This window comes from Mirounga leonina, unplaced genomic scaffold (assembly GCF_011800145.1).
Source record: "Mirounga leonina isolate KUSES-001 unplaced genomic scaffold, KU_Mleo_1.0 Mir_204, whole genome shotgun sequence".
NCBI lineage: Eukaryota > Metazoa > Chordata > Mammalia > Carnivora > Phocidae > Mirounga > Mirounga leonina.
This window is the reverse complement of record NW_023270513.1, coordinates 4,052,374-4,075,322: the sequence shown is the minus strand read 5'-3', so window position 1 is coordinate 4,075,322 and position 22,949 is coordinate 4,052,374. Positions and strand designations below refer to the sequence as shown.

Genomic DNA, 22,949 nt, shown 5'->3' with positions numbered 1-22,949 from the left:
ATTAGCCAACTGATGGTACATCATTAGTTTCAGGTGTAGTGTTCAATAAATTATCAGTTGCGTATAAATGTGAACTTTTTTTTTTAGTCTCCTAAGTTATCTAACCTTTCCCATAAATGTCAACCTCTTGCAGATATTCACATATATCTTCCTACAAAGATATTTCAGGCTTCCCGACCTTCATTCAACTTACTTGACTCGCCTCATTGCCCACGAGAGGACCAGGTAAACTTGCACATGAGGTTTTTTTCTGTCAGCTATTCACAAAACTGCCATCTGTATGGCAAATAACAGAACTAGCCATTATAGTTTCTGCTAGTAACTGGTGGTAGGCAAAAGGCTACCCTGGTGAAGATATACTCCTTTTTAGTTCACTTTTTTCTTTTTTTTTAATTTAAATTCAATTAATTCACATGTATTATTTGTTTCAGGGGTACAGGTCTGTGATTCATCAGTCTTATATAATAACCAGTGCTCATTACAACACATACCCTCCCCAATGTCCATCACCCAGTTACCCCATTCCCTCCACCCCTTTCCCCTCCAGCAAACTTTTCTAGCCAGGATCTAAGAAAACTAAATTGCTACATCATTCATTTTGAAGGTTTCATTGTTTTGTTTTACTTCTCATCAAAATTTAGGGAATTGTTATAGAAAAGGTTTAGAGGTGAAAAGATCAACACTCTAGGGCATTATTTAAGTTGAGCACTTGTGGACTTATTTATTTATTTATTTTTTGTCCTTTCTCAAACTAAAGGTTCCCTCTGTTCGTGTAGAAATACATCTTCCTAGAGACCAGTCTGGGGAGGTGAACTTCAAAGCACTGGTTTTACAGTTGAAGGAGACCTCCAGCTTACAGGAGCAAGCTGACATCCTTTACATGCTGTATACTATGAAGTAAGTGATAAATATTCTCAGTCTCCTTTCATGTTCATGTAGAGAGGAAGTAAAACATAGTAAATACAGCACAGCTTTGGAGTCTCATTGACCTGGATTTGAATTTTGCAACCTACCCACTGTGTAGCCTCAAGCCTCAGTTGTTATCATTTAGAAAATTTGGATTATACCTATACTCACAGAACTTGTAGAGATTAAACAAGATATAGTATCTGCAAAGTCTCTAATACAATGCCTGGTACATAGTAGGTGACCAATAACTGCTAACTATTATTATCATTATTATGGTTATTTATGGTTATTTCAAGCCTCTGTTACTTGGTAAAAATCCACAAATAAATAAATTCTTAACTCAAAAGAAGTATGAACATGGAGGCTTACAGGAAACAATAAACTAGCATTTCTGAGTATTTGCTATGTGTCCGGAACCCTGCTAGGTATTTATACCTCAAACTCAGTATACCCAAATTAAACTCTCTCCTATCCCTCGCTTCCCCCCAAATATAACCTGAACTTCCTCATTTATTCATGTAGTCGTCAACCTGAAGAGGCAGGATGGGCTTCCCTCCCCTAAATTTGGTTTGGATGTTGAGACTGATGATGCCACCCATGTACCAAAAGAGTGTAAAATGTTTATTACTCACATAATGAGACTTCTGGGGAGAGTGGAACAGATTCCCAAGCTGGTCAAAAAAAAAGCATAAGTGAGCAGGGAAAGGAGTCTGCATTGGGGTTTTATTATGATTAGGAAGTGAGGCTGAGGTAAAGGTTCTCACCAGCACCAAAGGAGGGAACACTTGGATTTCCCTGACACCATGCCCAGGTATAGGCCGGAAGAGAAAGAGGAGCGGTAGGACTTGGAAGCGGTCGGTAGTCAAACATTAAAAGTGGAGTCGCATTCTGAAATTCTACATCCTTGTGGTTGAAACCAATACCTGCCTTATCAGCAAGCTTCACCCCATGTCCAGTTAAGCACCAAGGTTATTCAGTTTTACCTCTAAATGTTTACCTTCTGCATCACTAGCATGGCTGCTTTCACTCACATCTTTGTCTCTCACCAGGACTATTGCTATGGCTTTCTAACAAGTCTTCCTATTTCCACCCTGTTCTCCTCAAGCCCAGCCTCCACAGAGGAGGGAGAGTAACTTTTCTTTTTTACTTTCTAGGATAGAACGTAAATTTATACAAAAATAGAGAGACTAGCATAATGAACCCTCGGGGACCCATCACCCAGCCTGAGCAATTATAAACACATGGTTAATCTTGTCACATCTATATTCTCGCTCTCTCCCAGAGTATTTTGAAAAAGAGACCAGAGGTTTTATCATTTCATTCCTGAATATTTCAGTATTATTTCTAAAAGTCAGTGAAGCTCTTAAAACATAACCACAATGGGACTTCTGATTCCAGACAAGAGAGATAAATGCATCTCTCTCTCTGTTCCTCCTGCTAAGTACAAGAGGACATTATTTATAAAACAAACATAACAAGGTGTTAAAAGGTGGAAAGAAGAAGACAGACTGGTTAAGGACCTCAGGACCTGAGGACTGACAAGGTGGTGATGTACCTGGGTTTTCTTTGTTGCCTCATATATCCTGTATCAGATGCTGGAGAAGCCAGCACCCTGAAAATGCCGATGGGCACAGACGACAGGAGCCCTCAGAAAAACCTGTTCCTTCTAGACAAAGGACCAGGAAAGGGCAGACTAGCAAGACCAACAACTTTTAGACAATAACCACTCCTACCATAGAAAAATCTGCAGCCCCGCCCCTGTCCACAAGGACTGAGTGCAAAGCCCAGACATCCACTCTGGCCCTACTGTAACAAAGGAGGCACTGCTCCACCTTCCCCTACTGCCACGGTGGGGTCAAAGAAGACCAAGTAGGGATCTGGGACTTCCATGCCCTCTAGGCGGTAATGAAGTCCCCCGGGGTCTGTCTGACTCCAGAGCCCATGCTGCTTCCATCAGATCGTGCTGGTTAACGAGTAAGTGACAAAGACAGCTGAAAAGCCCACCAGCCCCAGAATTAATTTTTTACACCATTCCATTGTATCAAAAGTAGCCCAAACATATTTTTAGCCATTTGGGGCCTGCCTCCTTCGCATACTCCTTGAAACTTACTCCACATCTGCCAATAAGAAGCAACTAAAATGGGGCCCCGAATACCCCAAACCACTGCTGCCATTCATTGCTCTCTAACCGAGAGAATCCCCACATCACCTAGGCATGTAACTTCCTGTTCCCCTCTCCCCTGGGAGTTCCCTTGCGCTCCACCCCTTCTGGATGGTACAGCTGGTGCCCTAGATAAGCCTCTGGACAGTCTTCTGCTCTGAGGGACTTCCCTTCTCATACAACCCTAAGTGCCACCCAATAAGCCTTGTTATGTGCTACCGCCCAAAAAATGACATGACATGACACCTCTGTTTCTTTCGTTCTTCCCTTAGGGTAAGGCACTCTATTCAACAAATACCTGTTGAGTGCTTATTATGTGCCAGGCACAAGGCTAAATACAAAATAATGAAGAGATAGAGAAGGTAAAACGAGATAAAGGGTAAGGACAGAATGAGTGTAGCTTGAAGGAAAACTGAAGATTCAGTCAGCTGATATGAGCAAACAAAGGGAGTTGTACATGAGAAGCTCATACTTTCCCACCAATTCAGATGATCCAGGGTTGACTGCCAACTCTTCTGTTCCTAGCATGGGTTTTCTTTATCTAATCCTGTATTACTAACTTCACCATAACATCTGATTGAACCTGCAGTCTCCCTAAAACTAGTATTCCAGGTAATGTCAAACCACTTGGGCAGAGTGTATATGATGTGCTGCATGGGTTTTAATACACTTGGAATTCTGCCCAATATCCCTCGTGGATTTAAGAGTAGAAGTTGGGAGGTGGGGTTTCGTATCTCTGTTGATTAGCATTCCTTCTGCAAATTGTCCGTTTATAACCTTTGTTTGTTCTATATTGAGTTATTTTTATTTTTCTTATTGATATTAGATATTACTATTTTGTTTATTATACTTGTTGCAGATATTTCATCCAACTAATTTGCTAACTATTTATATGCCTTTCTCTATGCAGAAGTTTAGTTTTTATACCATCAAATCTGTCAGTCTTTTCCTTTTTGGCTCTTGGGTTTCTTGTCATGCATCCCCTCCCAGAATTTAAAAAATATTTTAAATACCTTTAATAATTTTTAAAGAAATTTTTATGTCGGGGAGCCTGGGTGGCTCAGTCAGTTAAGCGTCTGCCTTGGGCTCAGGTCCTGGGATCAAGCCCTGAATTGCATAGGGCTCCCAGCTCAGCAGGGAGTCTGCTTCTCCCTCTCCCTCTGCCCCTCCCCCCCCCCACTGTGCTCTCTCTCTCTCTCTCCCCCTCTCTCTCTCTCTCAAATAAATACAATCTTTTTTAAAAAAGAAATTTTTATGTCTTTAATTCTACTTGGAATTTATATATGTCTTCTTACTCAGCATATCTAAACTCCAGTTCACTGTCTTTATCAGAAACCTACTACTTCCTGACCATGTTCATAGTATCGTCATTCTTTTAGTCACCCGGACTTGAAATTGTGTCATCATCTTCAACTCGTCCTCATCCCCTGCCTCTCCCTGCAACATCACCACCACCATTGGGAATCAGTGGCCAAATACATCCTCTGTGATCTGACTTTCAACCTTTATCTACTATTGCTCCCCCGTCACAGTGTGAATACTTTCACCAAAATAGCCCACTGTACACAGCCTATACATGATGACTTTCACACCTTGGCTCATGTTCTTCCCTCTGCCTGGACTACTCTCCTTTACCACACCCCATCTCTCCTTGTTGGAATTCTAGCTGTCCATCAAGGCCTAGTTCATCTGTCATCTCCAAAAAGCTTTCTCTAATCTCTAAGAATGAAAAGGTTCATCCCTGACTGTGAGATCTCAAAGCATGTCCTTTAATATTATTCATTTATCTATTTTTATTTTGACCATTTCAAACTTAGAGAAAAGTTGTAAGAATAGTACAAAAAAATTTTATGGATATCCTTCATCCAGATTCCTCAGGTTTAATTTCCCTCTCTCTCTCTCTCTCTCTCTCATTCTCTCTGTCATCATCATCATCATCACATACATATGTTTTTCTGAATCATTTGAGAGTAAGTGGCAGACCTGATCCCCTTCTACCCCTAAGTATTTGAGTGTATATTGTGTATTTCCTAAAGACTAGGAATTCTCTTACATAAGCACAGTACATTTGCGAAAATCTGAAAATTAGGGGCACCTGGGTGGTGCATTTGTTTGAGTGTCCAACTCTTGATTTCAGCTCAGGTCATGATCTCAGGGTTCTGAGATGGAGCCCCACGTTGGGCTCCCTGCTCAGCACAGAGTCTTGAGATTCTCTCTCTCTCTCCTTCTGCCCCTCCCCCACTCATGCACACTCTCTAAATAAATAAAATCTTTTTTAAAAAAAAAAGAAAATTGGGGCGCCTGGGTGGCTCAGTCGGTTAAGCGGCTGCCTTCGGCTCAGGTCATGATCCCAGGGTCCTGGGATCGAGCCCCGCATCGGGCTTCCTGCTCAGTGGGGAGCCTGCTTCTCCCTCTCCCTCTGCCTGCCTCTCTGCCTACTTGTTCTCTCTCTCTGTCAAATAAATAAATAAAATCTTTAAAAAAAAAAAAAAAGAAAATTAATGTTAGAACAATACTATTATCAGGATGCCTGGGTGGCTCAGTCAGTTAAGCATCTGCCTTTGGCTCAGGTCATGATCCCAGGGTCCTGGGATCAAGTCCCACGTAGGGGGTCCCTGCTCAGTGGGGAGTCTGCTTATCCCTCTGCCTGCCGCTCCCCCTGCTTGTGCCCTCTCTCTGACAAATAAATAAATAAAATCTTTAAAAAAAAAAACAATGCTATTATCTAATCTACAGACTATATTTGCCAGTTGTCCCAGTAATATCTTTACAGCGAAAAAAAATCTAAATTACACATTTCATTCAACTCTCGTGTGTCCCCAGTCCCCTTTAATCTGGAACAGTTCTTGAGCCTTTATTTTTCATGTTATTGGCATTTGTGAAGCATACAGATGAATTATTTTTACAGAATGTCCCTAAATTTTGGTTCAGTTGGTGTTTTCTCATAAATAAATTCAGGTTATGCATTTTTGGCAGGAATACCACTGAAGTCATGCTGAGTTCTTCTCAGTGTGTCATATCAAGAGGGCACATAATGTTGATGAGTCCCATTGCTGGTTTTATCACTTGGTTAAGGTAGTATTTTCCACATTCCTCCACTCTAAAGTTTTGGGGTTGCACTTTGTAATTGAAAAGTATCTTGTGGAGATATACTTTGAAACTAAATATCCTGTTACTCTTCAAACTTGCATTCACTGTTTTTTTTAATCCATTATTGACTCTTCCTATGGTACTTTTTATTTTGTGTTTTTAAAAATATATTTAACATATTAAATTCATATTTATTTTTAATACATTAAGTATATTAAATACATTATATATAGTATATATTTACTATAATTTAATATATTGAATAGATAATACATTATCATGGCTCAAACTTTTTAAAGTACAAAAGGATACAGGGAAAGGATAAAAAGTCTTTCTTCCACCTCTGGTCCCCAGATACCTGGTTTCCCAACTCCCAGGCAATCAGTGTTATTGGTTTTTTGTGTATCCATCCAGGAACAATTTATGCATATGTAGGTAAATAAAGCATATATGTGTATAATTTTACACCTGTTTCACCAAATGGAAGCATAGTATATACACTGTTCTGTACCTTGCTTTTTTTTCACTAAAACTATTTATCTTGAAATTCATTACATATATATCCCATTCATCTATGACTGCTTAACAAATAACCCAAAAACTCAGTGGCTTAAGATAATAAAAGCAAAAAGTATTTAAATTATCTGTCACAGTTCTGGAGCTCGTCCAAGCTCAGCTAGGCAGTTCTCACTTGGGATCTCTTCAGTTGTGGTCCGACAGCATCTGGGGCTGAAGTCACCATGAGGTTGTCCAGTCATATATCTAGGGGTTCATACTGGTTGTTGACTGGCACTTCACGTGGGGCTGTCACCCAGAACACCTACAAATGACCTCCCCCATGTGTCTCTCTACTTCCTCAGAGCCTGATGTCTAGGTTCCAAGAGTATGTGCCCCATCAAAGGACCAAGTGGAAGATGCCTTAACGTTTATGACCTAGCTTCAGAAATCATACAGCCGCACTTTCAACTTAGTCACAAGCATGCCTGGGTTGAAGGGGAGGGAACACAGACCCACCTTCTTCACGGGAGGACTGTAAAAGTCACCCTGAAAGAAGAGCGTGTTAGATGGAACATTATTTGATTCAGGTTAAAACATACAATCTGTCACAATCTAGATCTACATCATATTTTCTTAATAGTTCCATAGCATTCCATTGTTTGAACATACCATAATTTGTTTAACCAGTCTCCTATTGAGGGACATTTGGGTTGTTTCCCATCATTCACTATCACAAACAATGCTATAGCAAATAACCTCATGGCATATATCATTTCTCATGTGTGGAGTCTATCCTACAGATACGCCAGAATTAAAATTCCTAGATCAAAGAATATAGAGATTTTTAATATTAATATATTTTTCCAAATAGCTCTCCAGAGAGATTGTCCCAATTTTCACTCCCACCACCAATATATCAAGAGTACCTATTTTCCCAAAACTTTACCAATGCAGTGTTATCAAATTTGGAAATTTTTGACAACATGATAGATTTTAAGAAGTGTTATCTTGGTGTAGTGTTAATTTTAATTTTTCTTACTATGCATGAGATCAAACACCTTTTCCTATATTTAAAATTCATCAGTATTGGGGCACCTAGGTGGCTCAGTAGGTTAAGCATCTGCCTTCAGCTCAGGTAATGATCTCAGGGTCCTGGGATCCAGCCTCGAGTCAGGCTCCCTACTTAAAGGGGAGCCTGCTTCTCCCTCTCCCTCTGCCATTCCCTCCCGCTCGTGCTCTCTCTCTCTCTTTCTCTTTTTCAAATAAATAAATAAAATCTTTTAAAAAAAATAAAAAATCCATCAGTATTTGACATTTTCTTTTGTGTCTTTTGTTTCTTTTTTTTAATTTTCTATATTTGTTGCAGTTCGTTCTTTCTTTCTTTCTTTCTTTCTTTCTTTCTTTCTTTCTTTCTTTCTTTCTTTCTTTCTTTCTTTCTTCCTTTGAGAGAGAGAGCATGAGCGGGGTGAGGGACAGAGGGAGAGGGAGAGAGAATGAGGAGACTCCCGCTGAGCGTGGAGCCCAACGTGGGGCTCAATCTCATGACCCAGAGATCATGACCTGAGCTGAAATCAAGAGTTGGACACTTAACCAACTGAGCCACCCAGGCGCCCCTGTTGAAGTTCTTTATATATTAGGGAAATTGGCCTATGAATTGCAAATATTTTTCTGTTTGTAATTTGTCCTATGACTTGGCTTACAGTGGTTTTCTGCAGTATGAATTTTGTTGTTTTTATGTATATAAATGCATCACTGTTTCTTTTATGGCTTCTTGTGCATAGGTTATAGTTAAACAGTCCTCTTGCCCCCAAAGTTATAAAGTAGTTCTCCCATATTTTTTCTAGTACCTTTACATTTAAATCTTTGATATATCTGGAGTTCTGATGTTCAGTGTAAGGCATGAATCCAGCTTCTTTTTCAGATGGCTACTTGATTGTCTTAACGTTGTTTAATAAATAATCTACCTTCATCATAAATTAAATTCTCAATTTCGTAGCACTTTACATGTATTTTATGATACTTCACGGTTGACTTGTGTTATAGTAATCTTTACAACAATAATGTATATGCATCCTTTACAAATAAGCACACATCCTTCCCTTTTATCTCTCTTAGTTTCCTAAGTGTAGCATACTTTCTGAACTTTCTTTTTTTTTTTAATTTTTTTTTTAAGATTTTATTTATTTATTTGACAGAGAGAGCGACAGCGAGAGCAGGAACACAAGCAGGGGGAGTGGGAGAGGGAGAAGCAGGCCTCCTGCTGAGCAGGGAGCCCAATGTGGGACTCGATCCCAGGACCCTGGGATCATGACCTGAGCCGAAGGCAGACACTTAACGACTGAGCCACCCAGGCGCCCCTTTCTGAACTTTCAATAGTTAAATTAAGTCTTTGACTTTATTTTCAGCTACGTTGAAGCCTGTGAAGAGGGTAAAAGAATGCATTTTGTCAAAGCACAGCTGAAACTAAGACTTGTTCTTGTCTAGGTATTTGGGTTTCAGAGCTGACTACTAATCATGGATTTACAAGGATTCTTGGTAAAAATACATTTATTTCCTAATGAGAGAGACCTATCAAAAACAGTCACATTCATTATAACACTGAAACAAATGATTGTTGCCAGCAGCTTTACTTATAATTAACATAGGCCTTTCTTTAACATTCCAGAGGACCAGACTGGGACACTGAATTATATGATGAAGTGGGTACGACAGTCCGAGAGCTGCTTACTGAACTGTATGGCAAAGTTGGAGAAATTCGTCACTGGGGCCTGATCCGATACATCTCGGGAATCTTAAGAAAGAAGGTGGAAGCACTTGATGAGGTACTATAAATTCTTCTTGAATTTATACCAAGTCTAAATGGAGGTGCTTTTTAAAAATTGGTTTCCATAATTGGTTTTTAAGGCAACCAGAGCATCTAATCATTTGAGATGTTGTCTTTCCCGCATAAAGTTCCTGATATTCAATTAGCTTTTTGTTTGTGAATGTCAAATATACAATACTGAAGTTTATAAATGATAAGATGTTATAAACGATAAGAATTCTACAGCTCAAGAAAGAATTTGCAGTAGGCTAGAAGTTCTTACCTCTTAGGAGATAAAGATACCTCATTGTTTCTTCTTAAAAATCTCTCTCTTCTGATCTACATGGTATTTCCTGAGAAAGAGGGTTTGGTGTGTCAATAAATTAAGGGGAAGCAAAGGTCTGTGGACTGAGAAGAATAACTGTCATGGAAAGCTGAGGTGTTATGGGAAGGATAATGCTGTTATGCTATCTCTTCTTAGGCCTGCACAGCTCTTCTCTCCCACCAGAAACATTTGACAGTGGGACTCCCTCCAGAACCTCGAGAGAAGACCATCTCTGCGTGAGTATGGTTTTTGGTTGGGTTTGATCAAGCTTCTCTGAGCCTTTCAGGAGCTGTGTGGACTGACCACAGTTCTCTTGCCCTAATCTGTCACTGGATGATAAGGGCCTACCTGTGTGGGCTTCTGTCAGAGACACTTGGCATGAGAATGTTGATAATGACAGGGCATGAGTAAATGAAAGAGTAAATCCACAAGAAGTAGTACGCAAATGGAGTTTGCATTTTACGGGGTTTTTTGGTGGTGGTGGTGGTGGTGGTGGTGGTGATGGTTTTTGTTTTTGTGCTTGTTTTTTACTTACCCTCTTTCCCAAACCTCACATCCAAAAGCAGTCCAAAACAGGGCGGGCAACTAGAATTAGCACCCACAAAAAATCCGCTATACTCTAGACTTTCTTCCAGGCCTCTCTCTTTGGCTTTTAGGTGGCTGTTTGCTCCCTATGTCTCTTCACATTTCTTCCCTCTATATGTGTCTTTGTGTCCAAATTTCCCAAATTTTTATGTAAGAACACTAGGCATAAAGGTTTAGGGCACACAATGACCTTACTCTAACTCAGTTACCTCTGTAAAAACCTCATCTCCAAATGGGGTCACACTCTGAGGGACTCTGGGCTAGGATTTCAATATATGAACTTTGACAAGACATAATTCAACATAGTGCCTTACTCTGAGCAAACAGAACCTTCTTATCACAAATCAGATCAATTTTTGCCACTACTGTGGCAATCCAAAAGAAGATGGCATTGTCCAAGCCCCATTCCTCCAGAGTGCTTAGTATCAACAGGAGAGTCAGAAGTATGGGAAGAGGTCGGCATACCCCTGTGTGTGTGTGTGTGTGTGTGTGTGTGTGTAAACTGATGAAACTAGAAAATCAATGTAACTAAGGTGTGATCATAAAGTAATAAAATGGTTTCCAGAAGGCACAGCTTAAATTAAGTTTATTACTTTCTGGCCATAATAGTTACTTGTCATATGTTAAGAATTAACCATGAAAGACTGATCTGGAAGGACCTCATGGGGTGAGTTTTAAATAAAAGTTTGAAGGAGAAGGGCAATCCAGCTTTAGAGAGGAGAGGGTAGAGCTCTCCTGAGTTGATATAGGCCAAAGTGGTTTGGGGAGGCAATGAACTTTAAAGACTGAAAGAACCAAATGCTACCAGCTATGATGGGACGTTGAAGCGGTGACTTGGAGCTGGGAGGAGATTTTTTATATTCTCCTTGTATTTAAGCTTAAATAGTCACAGAATTTTGTCTTTCTTCGCGGTCTTCTCCCTCAGACCTCTGCCCTATGAAGTGCTCACTCAGCTGATAGATGAAGCCAGTGAAGGGGACATGAGCATCTCAATCCTTACACAGGTGAGCAGAATTATGATGTCTAAAATGGTGATTGATATTTTTGTTTTCAATTGATCTGGCAGTTTCCAAAGCCTACCAGGTAGGCTTTGTGAGACCTGGACCATATTTGTTTCTATATTCATTCCATGCACAGGAAATAATGGTATATCTAGCCATGTATATGCGAACTCAGCCTGGTCTCTTTGCTGAAATGTTTCGACTTCGAATTGGTCTAATCATACAAGTTATGGCAACAGAACTGGCCCACTCCCTTCGATGCTCAGGTACTCCTTTCAGTAACTATTTTTGGCAGAATTCACTTTTAATGTAGGGCTATTGAGTTTGGGATCAGGAGGCAAAGAAAGAGAAAACATTTTATCAGTAGCTCAGAAGCTGTGTACAGTCAACCTCTATTTATACAAACCACGAGACTGGTGTTATGACAGATTTATGTATTCGTTCTGCAACTTCACAATTCCACCTCTTGGGGGCTCTGCACTCCAAATTACATGCCTTCCAACTCCTAGCGTGAGCCTAAGTGTGCATCGAATTTGAGTGGGACAGACTGGGTTTCATTCTGACTCAAGCAGTGAAGCTTCTTTTTTTTTTTTAAGATTTTATTTATTTATCTGTCAGAGAGAGAGAGCACAAGCAGGGGGAGCGGCAGGCAGAGGGAGAGGGAGAAGCAAGATTCCCGCTGAGCAGGGAGCCCAATGCGGGGCTGGATCCCAGGACCCCGGGATCATGACCTGAGGCAAAGGCAGACGCTTAACCCACTGAGCCACCCAGGCGCCCTGGTAGTGCAGCTTCTTGACCCCAGATTAAGTCGCCACATCAGTTTGATCATATTGTCAGTATTCTGTCTAGTCAACAACAGGATCGAATAAAGGAACACCCTATTTCTATTGATATTTACCTGACAGGACTCTCTTTGAAATTAACTGTAGGTGTATTTGGCAAGGTAACAGGTTTAGTTAGAAGAAAAGCGGGGGCCTGTGGAAGCTGCAGCACAAAATTGTACAAAGTGTGAGGGAGGGAAAGGGACCCCCGTGGCGTGACTATTTTTTTCCATTGGTATTTGTTTGATTTCAATAAGAATGGTAAAATTAAATAGAGATAGAGATTGCATACAAAAATGAAATTAGAGTTGCAAAACTCAATTTTAGCCATTACTTCTGTTACCTTTCCCCGAAAGGCTTTTAATTGAGCTATTAACAAGTAGCTAAATTTATTGGCTTGAGTCTAACCTGAATTACATAAGATAATTTATATTAAAATAACCCTTTGAAGGAAAAGAGCGAATGATTATGTTCTATCTACCATATGTCAGACTCTGTGCTTTTTTGCTTTATATTTACAAACATTATCTCATTTAATCCTTATGACTACCCTCTGGAGAAGATATTTTTGTTCCTCTTTTAAATAAATCATCCGAATCTCAGAGAGATTAAATAACTTGCCTAAAGTTACATAGTAACTTTACTTGCCTAGTAAATAGTACAATTTGAGTCCAAGTCTGCCTGATTCCAAATGATTTCCAGTTTAGCACATTGTTATGGATTACATGTATTGCATTATACACACACACACACACACACATATGTCTGTATATACACATATATATATTCTCTAGCTATGGTATGCAGGGATGTTTTATTAGGGTCTAATTATTTAATAATAAACCTCAACAAAGAAAAAAAAAAACAAACATTCTTCACTTTCCTTTAATTGCCTATTACTGATCTTTTTTTCCCTGTGGCTTCATCAAAACCAAGGCCCTTTACTTCTCATACAATAAAGTCAAGATCCCTGGTTCTGATATTCAAAACCTCAACAATCTTACCTCCTACTTTCACAGTATTTCCCACTAATTTTATCAGTCACCATCCTTGGAGATTGATGTCTCCTCTGATTTCCAAAGCATTTATTGTCTATACTTCTCATTTGGTACTTAGTACTAACATGTTTTATTATTGTTTATCTTGTTTACATATGTAATCTGTCCCAAATAGCTGTTCAGCTTTTCAAGGTCAAGTACATGTCATAACTGTTTGTTACTAACATTGTTTAAAGTTATGACCTACATGTAGTAAGCTCTTAATAACTGTGATTATTTTTTATCTTTTTCAAGTTTTTATTTAAATTCCAGTTGGTTAACATCCAGTGTAATATTAGTTTCAGGTCTAGAATTTAGTGATTCATCACTTACATACCACACCCAATGCTCATCACTACAAGTGTACTCCTTAATGCCCATCACCATTTAATCCATCCTCTCTAGTAACCCTCAGTTTGTTCTTTAGAGTCTGTTTTCTCTCTCTTTTTCCCCTGTGTTCATCTGTTTTGTTTCTTAAATTCCACATATGAGTGAAATCATATGGTATTTGTCTTTCTCTGACTTATTTCACTTAGCATAATACTCCCTGGCTCTATCCACATCATTGCAAATGGCAAGATTTCATTCTTTTTGATGGCTGAGTAATATTCCATTGTATATATATTCCACTTCTTTATCCATTCATTGGTTGATGGACATTAGGGCTCTTTCCATAATTTGGCTATTGTTGATAATTCTGCTGTAAACATTGGGGTGCAGGTGCCCCTTCGAATCACCATGTTTGTATCCTTTGGATAAATACCCATAGTGCAATTGCTGGATCAAAGGGTAGCTCTATTTTCAATTTTTTGAGGGACCTCCATACTGTTTTCCAGAGTGGCTGTACCAGCTTCCATTCCCACCAGCAGTGTAGGAGGGTTCCCCTTTCTCCACATTCTCACCAACATCTGTTGTTTCCTGACTTGTTAATTTTAGCCATTCTGACTGGTGTGAGGTGGTATCTCATTGTGGTTTGTTTTTTTTTTTTAAGATTTTATTTATTTCAGAGAGAGAGAGAGCGCGCACAAGTTGTGGGGGGAGGGGCAGAGGGAGAAGGAGAAGCAGCCTCCCCACTGAGCAGGGAGCCCGACTCAGGGCTTGATCCCAGGACCCTGAGATCATGACTTGACTCGAAGGCAGATACTTAACCTACCGAGCCACCCAGGCGCCCCACTCATTGTGGTTTTGATCTGTATTTCCCCGGTGCTGAGGGATGTTGAGCATTTTTTTCATGTGTATATTGGCCATTTGTATGTCTTTTTGGAGAAATGTCTGTTCACCTCTTCTGCCCATTTCTTGACTGGATTATTTGTTTTTTGGGAGTTGAGTTTGATAAGTTCTTTATAGATTTTGGATACTAGCCCTTTATCTGATATGTCATTTGCAAATATCTTCTTCTCCCATTCTGTAGATGGTCTTTTAGTTTTGTTGACTGTTTCCTTTGCTGTACAAAAGCATTTTATCTTGATGAAGTCCCAATAGTTCATTTTTGCTTTTGCTTCCCTTGCCTTTGCGCCAAGGGTGGTTCAACATTCGCAAACCAATCAACGTGATACACCATATTAATAAAAGAAAGGGGGGTGCCTGGGTGGCTCAGATGGTTAAGCCTCTGCCTTCGGCTCAGGTCATGATCCCGGGGTCCTGGGATCGAGCCCCGCATCGGGCTCCCTGCTCCGCGGGAAGCCTGCTTCTCCCCCTCCTTCCTGCTCGAGCTCTCTCTCACTATCTCTGTCTCTCTCAAATAAATAAATAAAATATTTAAAAAAAGAAAAGAAAAGAAAAGAAAAGAAAGGACAAGAACCATATGATCCTCTCAATAGATGCAGAAAAAGCATTTGACAGACTATAGCATCCTTTCTTGATTAAAACTCTCTATAGTGTAGGTATAGAGGGAACATACCTCAATATCATAAAAGCCATATGTGAAAAACCCACAGTGAATATCATCCTCAACAGGGAGAAACTGAGAGCTTTTCTCCTAATGTCAAGAACACAGCAGGGATGTCCACTCTCACCACTATTGTTCAACATAGTACTAGAAGTCCTAGCCTCAGCAATCAGACAACAAAAAGAAATAAAATGCGTCCGAATTGGCAAAGAAGTCAAACTCTCACTCTTTGCAGATGACATGACATTCTACGTGGAAAACCCAAAAGACTCCACCCCAAAATTGCTAGAACTCATACAGGAATTCAGCAGCGTGGCAAGATACAAAATCAATGCACAGAAATCAGTTGCATTTCTATACACTAACAATGTCCTAACATTTCTGATGACTAGCTGAGGAAGCCACAGACAGCCTAATGAATCTCAGTCCTTCGGCCTTGAAGAACCTCCTGCATCACATTCTCAGTGGCAAAGAGTTTGGAGTGGAACGAAGTGGTAAGATTTGAGTAATGGCATTTCCATTTCAGAGTGTTAGTTTCATTTCATTGATTTTAAAATGTTTTTCTTTTATCAGAGGAACCTTTCCCCCAACTAAATAGAACCCCATTATATGCAACAGTTAAAAGCAAAGCTGTCTTCTGGAACAAAATTTGGAAACTACTGTATGTCTCTTTTTTCTCCTTAAATGATATATCACCTAAGTGGATTGCTACCATGTTTTGTTTTGAACTATCTATTCCTTTACATTATCCTAAATCTACACTTTAGGACAACTAACAACCCATATAACTTGAAACTTTCTTGTATTCCATTTGACAGTAATTCAGTAGCATTTACAGTGATGTGTCTATGTGTATGTAGTTGTTACAGTGCATCTGACATATCCTTTCACCTTTGAATTCAGACACATCTTGGGGTCCGTCACAAATTAATCCTCCACCTGCACTTGGTGGTTTGGCAGTGGTATTTGGTATAAGTTACCTAAAACAGGGCAAATTAAAAAGGTTATCTCTCATGCTCAACTTTTAGGCTTAGGATAAAATAAATATATAATGTCAGACGATGGATACTAGACCCCAGAGTGGTAAAAGAAAGTTATAAAGCAGTGCTTCTCAAGCCTTACTGTGCATAAGAATCACCTGGGGAACTCGCTAACATGCAAACTGATGGCCTGGAGGGTGACCCAAGATTCTACTAACAAGCTCCTAGGTGATGCTGATAGACCACACTTTGAATAGCAAGGTTATAGTTGGTTGGTTACTTTTGATTATTATTAATATAAAAGGAGGACACATATCTAAGTCTTTTAAGTGTGGTGGAGCAAAATAATTGGAACCTGATTATCCTCTCTTTCTCTTTAACCTGTCATGCTATATAGTTCGTCCCACCGATTCAAATGTTAGCCCTGCTATTTCTATCCACGAGATTGGTGCTGTTGGGGCAACCAAAACAGAACGAACTGGGATAATGCAGTTAAAAAGTGAGATAAAGCAGGTAAGACATCTTGGGATATCTTGGGAGATGAGCTGGGATATTGTCATGCTCAAGAACATTCTTTTGGAATCAGACTTTGTTGGGATCATTTATTTTGTTTCATATCCTGCATTTAATCAGAGACATTTTTTTTTTTCAGGTGGAATTTCATAGACTATCTATCTCAACTGAGAGTCAGGTGAAACAACTAGGGACCCTTTAACATAATTTAACCTACCTTTAGGCATGTATATGACATGCATGAGTTCATGGCCTTTTTACAAATAAGATAACAAACCACACAGCAGCTTGTTTGATTCTCCTTCATAGCATTCATTTTACAGATGGCTTTCCTTTTCTGGACCAAACTATTTTGCTAATTTTAGGAGGGAAGTAATTTGTTTCGGATAATAAGAATATAAAACCCTGAATTCCTCTTGTTAGAATTAACATGTAATTTTGGACTTAATTTTCTTTATGAAACTAGACTTCAATTCCTTACTTTTAAGAACAGGTACTAGAGAGAACACCAGATTAGGTGAGAGCCTTTTTAAAAATCTACTTTCAGGCATTGTCCCCAAATTAGATTTTTATCATTGTCATGATAGAGGTAGACAAAAAGTGTATGGACACATAGAGGAAGAAACATCTAAATCACCCTGGAGTTGGTAGGAGTCCTCAAATATCATACTGTAGCCTCTTACTCTTTTTTTTTTTTTTTTTTTGGTCGCCTCTTACCCTGCAGATGAGAATAGGCAAATTTTTGTGCTCTACGATGAAATACTTAACATAAGCTTCCATAGCTTCTTTCAAAACTCTGGGAAATCATGTGATTTCAGGGTCTCTGAGTTGAGAAGGTACTGAGTTGGTCTCCCCTAGTAGCGCTTTTTATGAAAATCTTAAAACTACTCCTCCTGCCTTCAAAATTGATTTACAGTAGCTTGAAGAATTAAAGCCCATCCAGAGGAGGAGAGGCCAAATGGAAATTTTATTTGTTTGGGGTTTTGTAGGAGTCCAAACCATTTAGGACAAGAATGAAGCCAATGCTTGAAGTTCAATTTGAAGGAAACTTTTCAGATTTATATTATGCAAGGGCAAGAACTGAATGGACTAAGAAAGGGCTTTGTAATAGAAAAATGTTCACTACTACATGTTTTTTCACAGAATATTTGGATAATCTGAACATTTTCCTATCTGAAAGGTGAAAGAACTATGCTTCATACTGAAGAGTTAAACTGATGTTGGTAAACAATCCCTGTTTTGGCCAAGGGTGATTGGTTAAACATTTTACAGTTGTTTATAGTCACACAGTATTACTTACAAGTTCATTATATGTTTAGAACTTGAAGTCCATGTTCCCAGCTAGATTACTATGATATTAAGAACTTGACCTATCCAGCTATATCATTTAATTCTTTTTTTACACATCCACTACCTATAGGACTGTAAGAGCCCGGATCATTAGGACTGTAATTTCAAGGATTGAGAGCCCTAAATGTTCATTACTTTCTAATTTCTAATTATTGATTTCCATCCTTACCTGCCTCTCTGGTATTTTGTATTGTTTAAGTCCTTTTCTCTACCACTCACCAATACCCTTTTTTCTGATCATGGAAAAAATATTTTTAAACATAGTTTGTTGTTGGTTTTTTCCCCCTAGAGTAAGGCTATTTATCAGCTTTTTAAATAACATGCTGGCTAGGGACATGAATTGTCTGTAATTTTACTCTACTAATAACTTTTAAAAACACAAAGAATGTTTGCCTTGCCTCATCTCTTTTAAAATCTTATTTTCTCAATTTTTTTTTTTATAGTCCAGTGGTGGTCATCCCTTGGGTATAGATTTGATGTCACCGTCTTTTCTGGTAACTGCTGTTATATTATATACCAATCACAAGTGCTTTGAGTGTGCTGTTACATAAGTCATGACATATACTGACTGACTGAAAAGATAAACAAATGAATCAAGAACTAAAATAAGTATAAATCAACTTCATATATGGGGGTAAAAATCTTTCCATTTGTTTTCCCAAAAGGGCAGGGAAGGGGGTTCAACTCCAGCCTCTTTTCCATTTCAGAAAGTAAAATTCAATTTAATAAGTATTTGTTAAGTGTCTGTTTATACATTTATTCTTTCGACTACTCTAATTAATTGCATGCCTACTATGTGCCAGGCACTGTGCTAGATGGTATCAGCATCCCCTGGGAACTTCTTAAAAATGTAAAATCTTTGTCCCCACCCTAGGCCTACTGAATCAGAAAGGCTTGGGTGAGGCCTAGCAATCTGTGTTTTAATAAGCTTTCTAGGTAAAAAAAAAAATAAAAATAAAAATAAAATAAGCTTTCTAGGTGATTCTGATGCACTTTTAAGTTTGAAAACCACTGGATCGGCTATTATTCTGATTATTAATTTATCTAGTAAATATTAATTGAGTGCCAATTTCGTGCCAGGCACTGGAAATACAATAGAGAACAAAACAGATATGGTCCTTGCCCTCATGAAGGTTATATTTTAGGAAGACTGATCTCCAATTAAATTTCCTTGGTTTAAATCAATGATTCATAATATAATGGCCTATGATTTCAGATTTCTTAAACTGAAGAGATTAAGGCAACTCCAACTTTGGTCTTTTTTTTTTTTAAGATTGTATTAGCTATCATGGGTCCCTTGAATTTCCATATGAATGTTAGGGTAAGCTTGTCAATTTCTGCAAAGAATCCAGTTGGGATTATGATGAAGATTGTGTTGATTCTGCAGATAAATTTCAAGAGTATTGCCATCTTAACAATGTTAAGTCTTCTGACCTATGAACATGGGATTTCTTTCCATTCTTTAATTTCTTTCAACATGTCTTAAAGTTTTCAGAGTATATGTTTTACAACTTCTTTTGTTAAATTTATTCCTACGTATTTTATTCTCTCAGATGCTATTTTTTTAAGACTTTATTTATTTATTTGACAGAGAGACACAGCAAGAGAGAGAACACAAGCAGGAGGGGGAGTAGGAGAGGGAGAAGCAGGATTCCTGTGGAGCAGGGAGCCCAATAAATGGCTCCATCCCAGGACCCCGGGATCATGACCTGAGCTGAAGGCAGACACTTAACAACTGAGCCACCCAGGCGCCCCCAGATGCTATTTTAAATGAGATTGTTTTCTTAATTTCATTTTCAGATCATTGATTGCTACTATTTAGAAATACAATTGATTTTTATATTGATCTTGTACAATTTTACTGAGCTCATGTATTCTAATGCTTTTCTGTGAATTCCTTCTATATAAGATCATGTCATCTGCAGATGTAGTTTTACTTCTTCCTTTCCATTCTGGATGATTTTTATTCCTTTTCTTGCTTAATATCACTGGCTAGAACCTCTGGTACAATGCTGATCAAAAGTAGCAAGAGTAAAAAACATCTTTTTTTTTGAGAGAGAGAGAGAGAGTGCGCACAAGTGGGGGAAGGGGCAGAGGGAGAGGAAGAGAGAGGATCATTAGCAGGCTCCACTCCCAGCACAAAGAATGATGCAGCGCTTGATCTCATAACCCTGAGATCATAACCTGAGCCAAAATAAAAAGTTGGATGCTTAACCAACTGAGCCACCCAGGCGCCCCTACTTCTCTTTTAATACAAGTATTTATAACATAAATTTCTCTTTAAGCACTGTTTTAGCCACATCCCTTAAGTTTTGGTATGTTGTGTTTTCATTTATCTCAGTGTTTTCTAATTTTCCTTGTGATTCCTTTCCTAAACCACCAGTTATTTAGGGGCGTAATGTCTAATTTCCACATATTTGTAAATTTCCTAAATTTCCTTCTGTTACTAATTTCTAACTTAATTTCATTGTAATCAGAGAACATGCTTTGTCTGATTTCAGTTCTTTTAATTTGATTGAGGCTTGTGTTGAAAGCAACAAACTAAGCCATAGAACAGCTAGAAGTTTAACAGAGAGATAACCAAGTCAAGAGACAGCTAAAAACCTCCCAGATGATCAGTATTTATATGGCTCCTTTTAAATATCACTAGATTGCTTTCTAAAAAGGATTGTATCCATTTACATTGTCTACTGGCTTCACTGTAATCTCTCTATCTTGGATGTTACACTTATTATGTGGTTTCTAATTCTACAGTGTGTTTATTATTCTGTTCAGAGGAACAGAGATGACTTTTGCTTCATGTTCTTTCCTCTCCTTTTGTCCCAAGTCACCTGGAACACCTGTGGCTTCAAGTAGTCGGTCCTTTCCTCGTGCATATGCTCAACACACATCTAAAGATAATCGTCAAGGTCAGTGGCAACGCCGAAGAAGGCTAGATGGAGCACTGAACAGAGTCCCAGTTGGATTTTATCAAAAAGTATGGAAAGTTTTACAGAAGGTGAGAATAACACATTGTAGACATCTCTTTGTTTTCCCCCCTTGATATCCTCAGTCTCCTTGGCCGAGATATGACATGACTGTGACGTCACCACAATTATATAAATATCATATGCTCATATGGACAAAACCTAGAAGAAGACCTAATTAACAAAGTTGATTTGTTATTTTGATACTATTTATGATTCAGTCTCTTTCTATTATTGTTGCTATGGCTATGGTGTTGTCTATAAATTAGATTTCAAAAATCATGGCTTCTCTGCTTTTGGCCATAGTTGAGCATTGTTGGACATTGTGATACATTTATCAAATTTGGCAACAAAGAGCCACTTTCTTTGTAGCTACTGTAGAGTGGAAATGTTTTCTGTAGCAATGTGCTAACGCTATTGTAAAATGACTGTGGTATCTGGGGAGTTAGTGTAAGCAGCTATTACTTATATTTTTTTCTTGGATGAAAACTACTAAATAAATGCAAGATCATACCGATGCTAATGGTCCAAAGACTCTGTTGGCATGACCAATTTTTGTTTTTCTTTCAAAGGCCTAGCTTGCCAAAGACAGTTAAGGGGATATCACACCATTATGATTGTGACAGCTTTAGAGGGCCGAGAAGTCCACTGTACTCGTTCATAAGTCTCATTTATAGTCTCTTGGGTGCCACTTTCAGCTTTGTCACCCTTGGCAAGGACCTGAAGGAAATATCATCCAGGACTTCAAAACCTTTAGTTACGTTTCTCCCCTTAGCACTGATATTCTCCCAGGGACAGAAACAGGTGATCTTTTGGAAAGCTAGAAGTTGAATCCTCAGACTACCAGCTCTGGCAATCTTCTTTTCAATGAGTACTTAAAACTTGCTTTCCTCCGTCTAACCTCTACAGACAGGTATTTTATCTGCACAGTTATGCCTGGGCTATGGCAATTCAATTTCACAGACATGTAGTAAGTGCTCTTCTGCCCCAGATACCATGGAAGGTATGTGTTCTTGTCACCAGGGAGTTTAATCCATAGTTACCTTCATAAATAGCAGCTATGATGCAAAGCGAAGATGTGTTATGATAAAGGTGCAAAACCACAAGGCCTTGAGACTACAAGAAAAGGAACATTTAAATATGACTGGGAAGATTGACTATTTTGTGGTAGAATCAAAACCTGGACTTGGAACCCTCATATAAGAGGAAAAACAAATGCCCTCTGCTTTGTCATTCCATTCCTTTTAGAGTATGAATGTAACATAATTACTTTGCGCATATGTTTGCAAGCTGGTAATTCTCTGTACAAAGACTGTTATTTGGCATATGGAACATGAGATGGAAGTGTCTGGGGGTTGGAATCTTTGTCTGTGGCTTACTGTGTATTGTTTTGATTTACTTAACATCTAAAATAGCAAGTCATTAATTCCCATTGCTCTTTAATAATTGAGTTGATGGCGAGAGAGAAGATGAAATATCATTCATTTCTGTACTATTTCTTGAGCATCTGCTGTTGCACTAGGCAGTGTCCTAGGTGCTCACAGCAATACAGCAAAGAACAAAATAGACAACAATCTCTGTCCTTATGGAACTTACATTCTGCTAGGGAGAGACAAGCAATAAATAATAAACATACTAAATAAGTAAATTATCTAGAATGTTAAAAGATGACAAGTACTATGGAAAAAAGTACAGCAGGGTGAGGGCATCATCAAGGGTGCTGACGGGGGACGCTTCACTAGAAAATGGAGTAATACATGTCTGCAAATGCAGCTTTTGAGTTTTCTTCAGCCTAAACATCTTTCTGAAAGCTAATTTGTGATGAGTCTGGGACCTAGCATGATATCCTCTTGGGTAGTCTCTGAATCTTTGGGGCTAGTCTCTCGCAGAAGGTAGACCTTCTCTATCCCTTCCATTCCTTTAAAAAGAGGGTAAATCTTGCATGTCCTGTAGTCCACCCCTGATTCTTGCCACATAGTAATCACAACCCCTTGGCAAGGACACTTGGGCTGCAGGGCCTTC

General features: G+C 38.9%; 1 protein-coding gene across 10 annotated transcripts in view; it reads left to right on the top strand.

Moving 5' to 3' along the window:
* PHKA1 (phosphorylase kinase regulatory subunit alpha 1) overlaps nt 1–22,949 on the top strand; it is a 142,764-nt gene that overhangs the window by 113,652 nt on the left and 6,163 nt on the right. For 6 of the 10 annotated variants that reach the window (XM_035028760.1, XM_035028761.1, XM_035028763.1 and 3 more), the window contains 11 exons: nt 134–225; nt 758–897; nt 9,324–9,480; nt 9,943–10,022; nt 11,297–11,375; nt 11,509–11,638; nt 15,511–15,612; nt 16,496–16,611; nt 16,751–16,789; nt 18,405–18,455; nt 20,789–20,959. In XM_035028760.1, coding sequence (XP_034884651.1) covers nt 134–225; nt 758–897; nt 9,324–9,480; nt 9,943–10,022; nt 11,297–11,375; nt 11,509–11,638; nt 15,511–15,612; nt 16,496–16,611; nt 16,751–16,789; nt 18,405–18,455; nt 20,789–20,959 — 1,157 coding nt within the window. The other 4 variants (XM_035028762.1, XM_035028767.1, XM_035028759.1 and 1 more) reach the window with 3 other exon arrangements.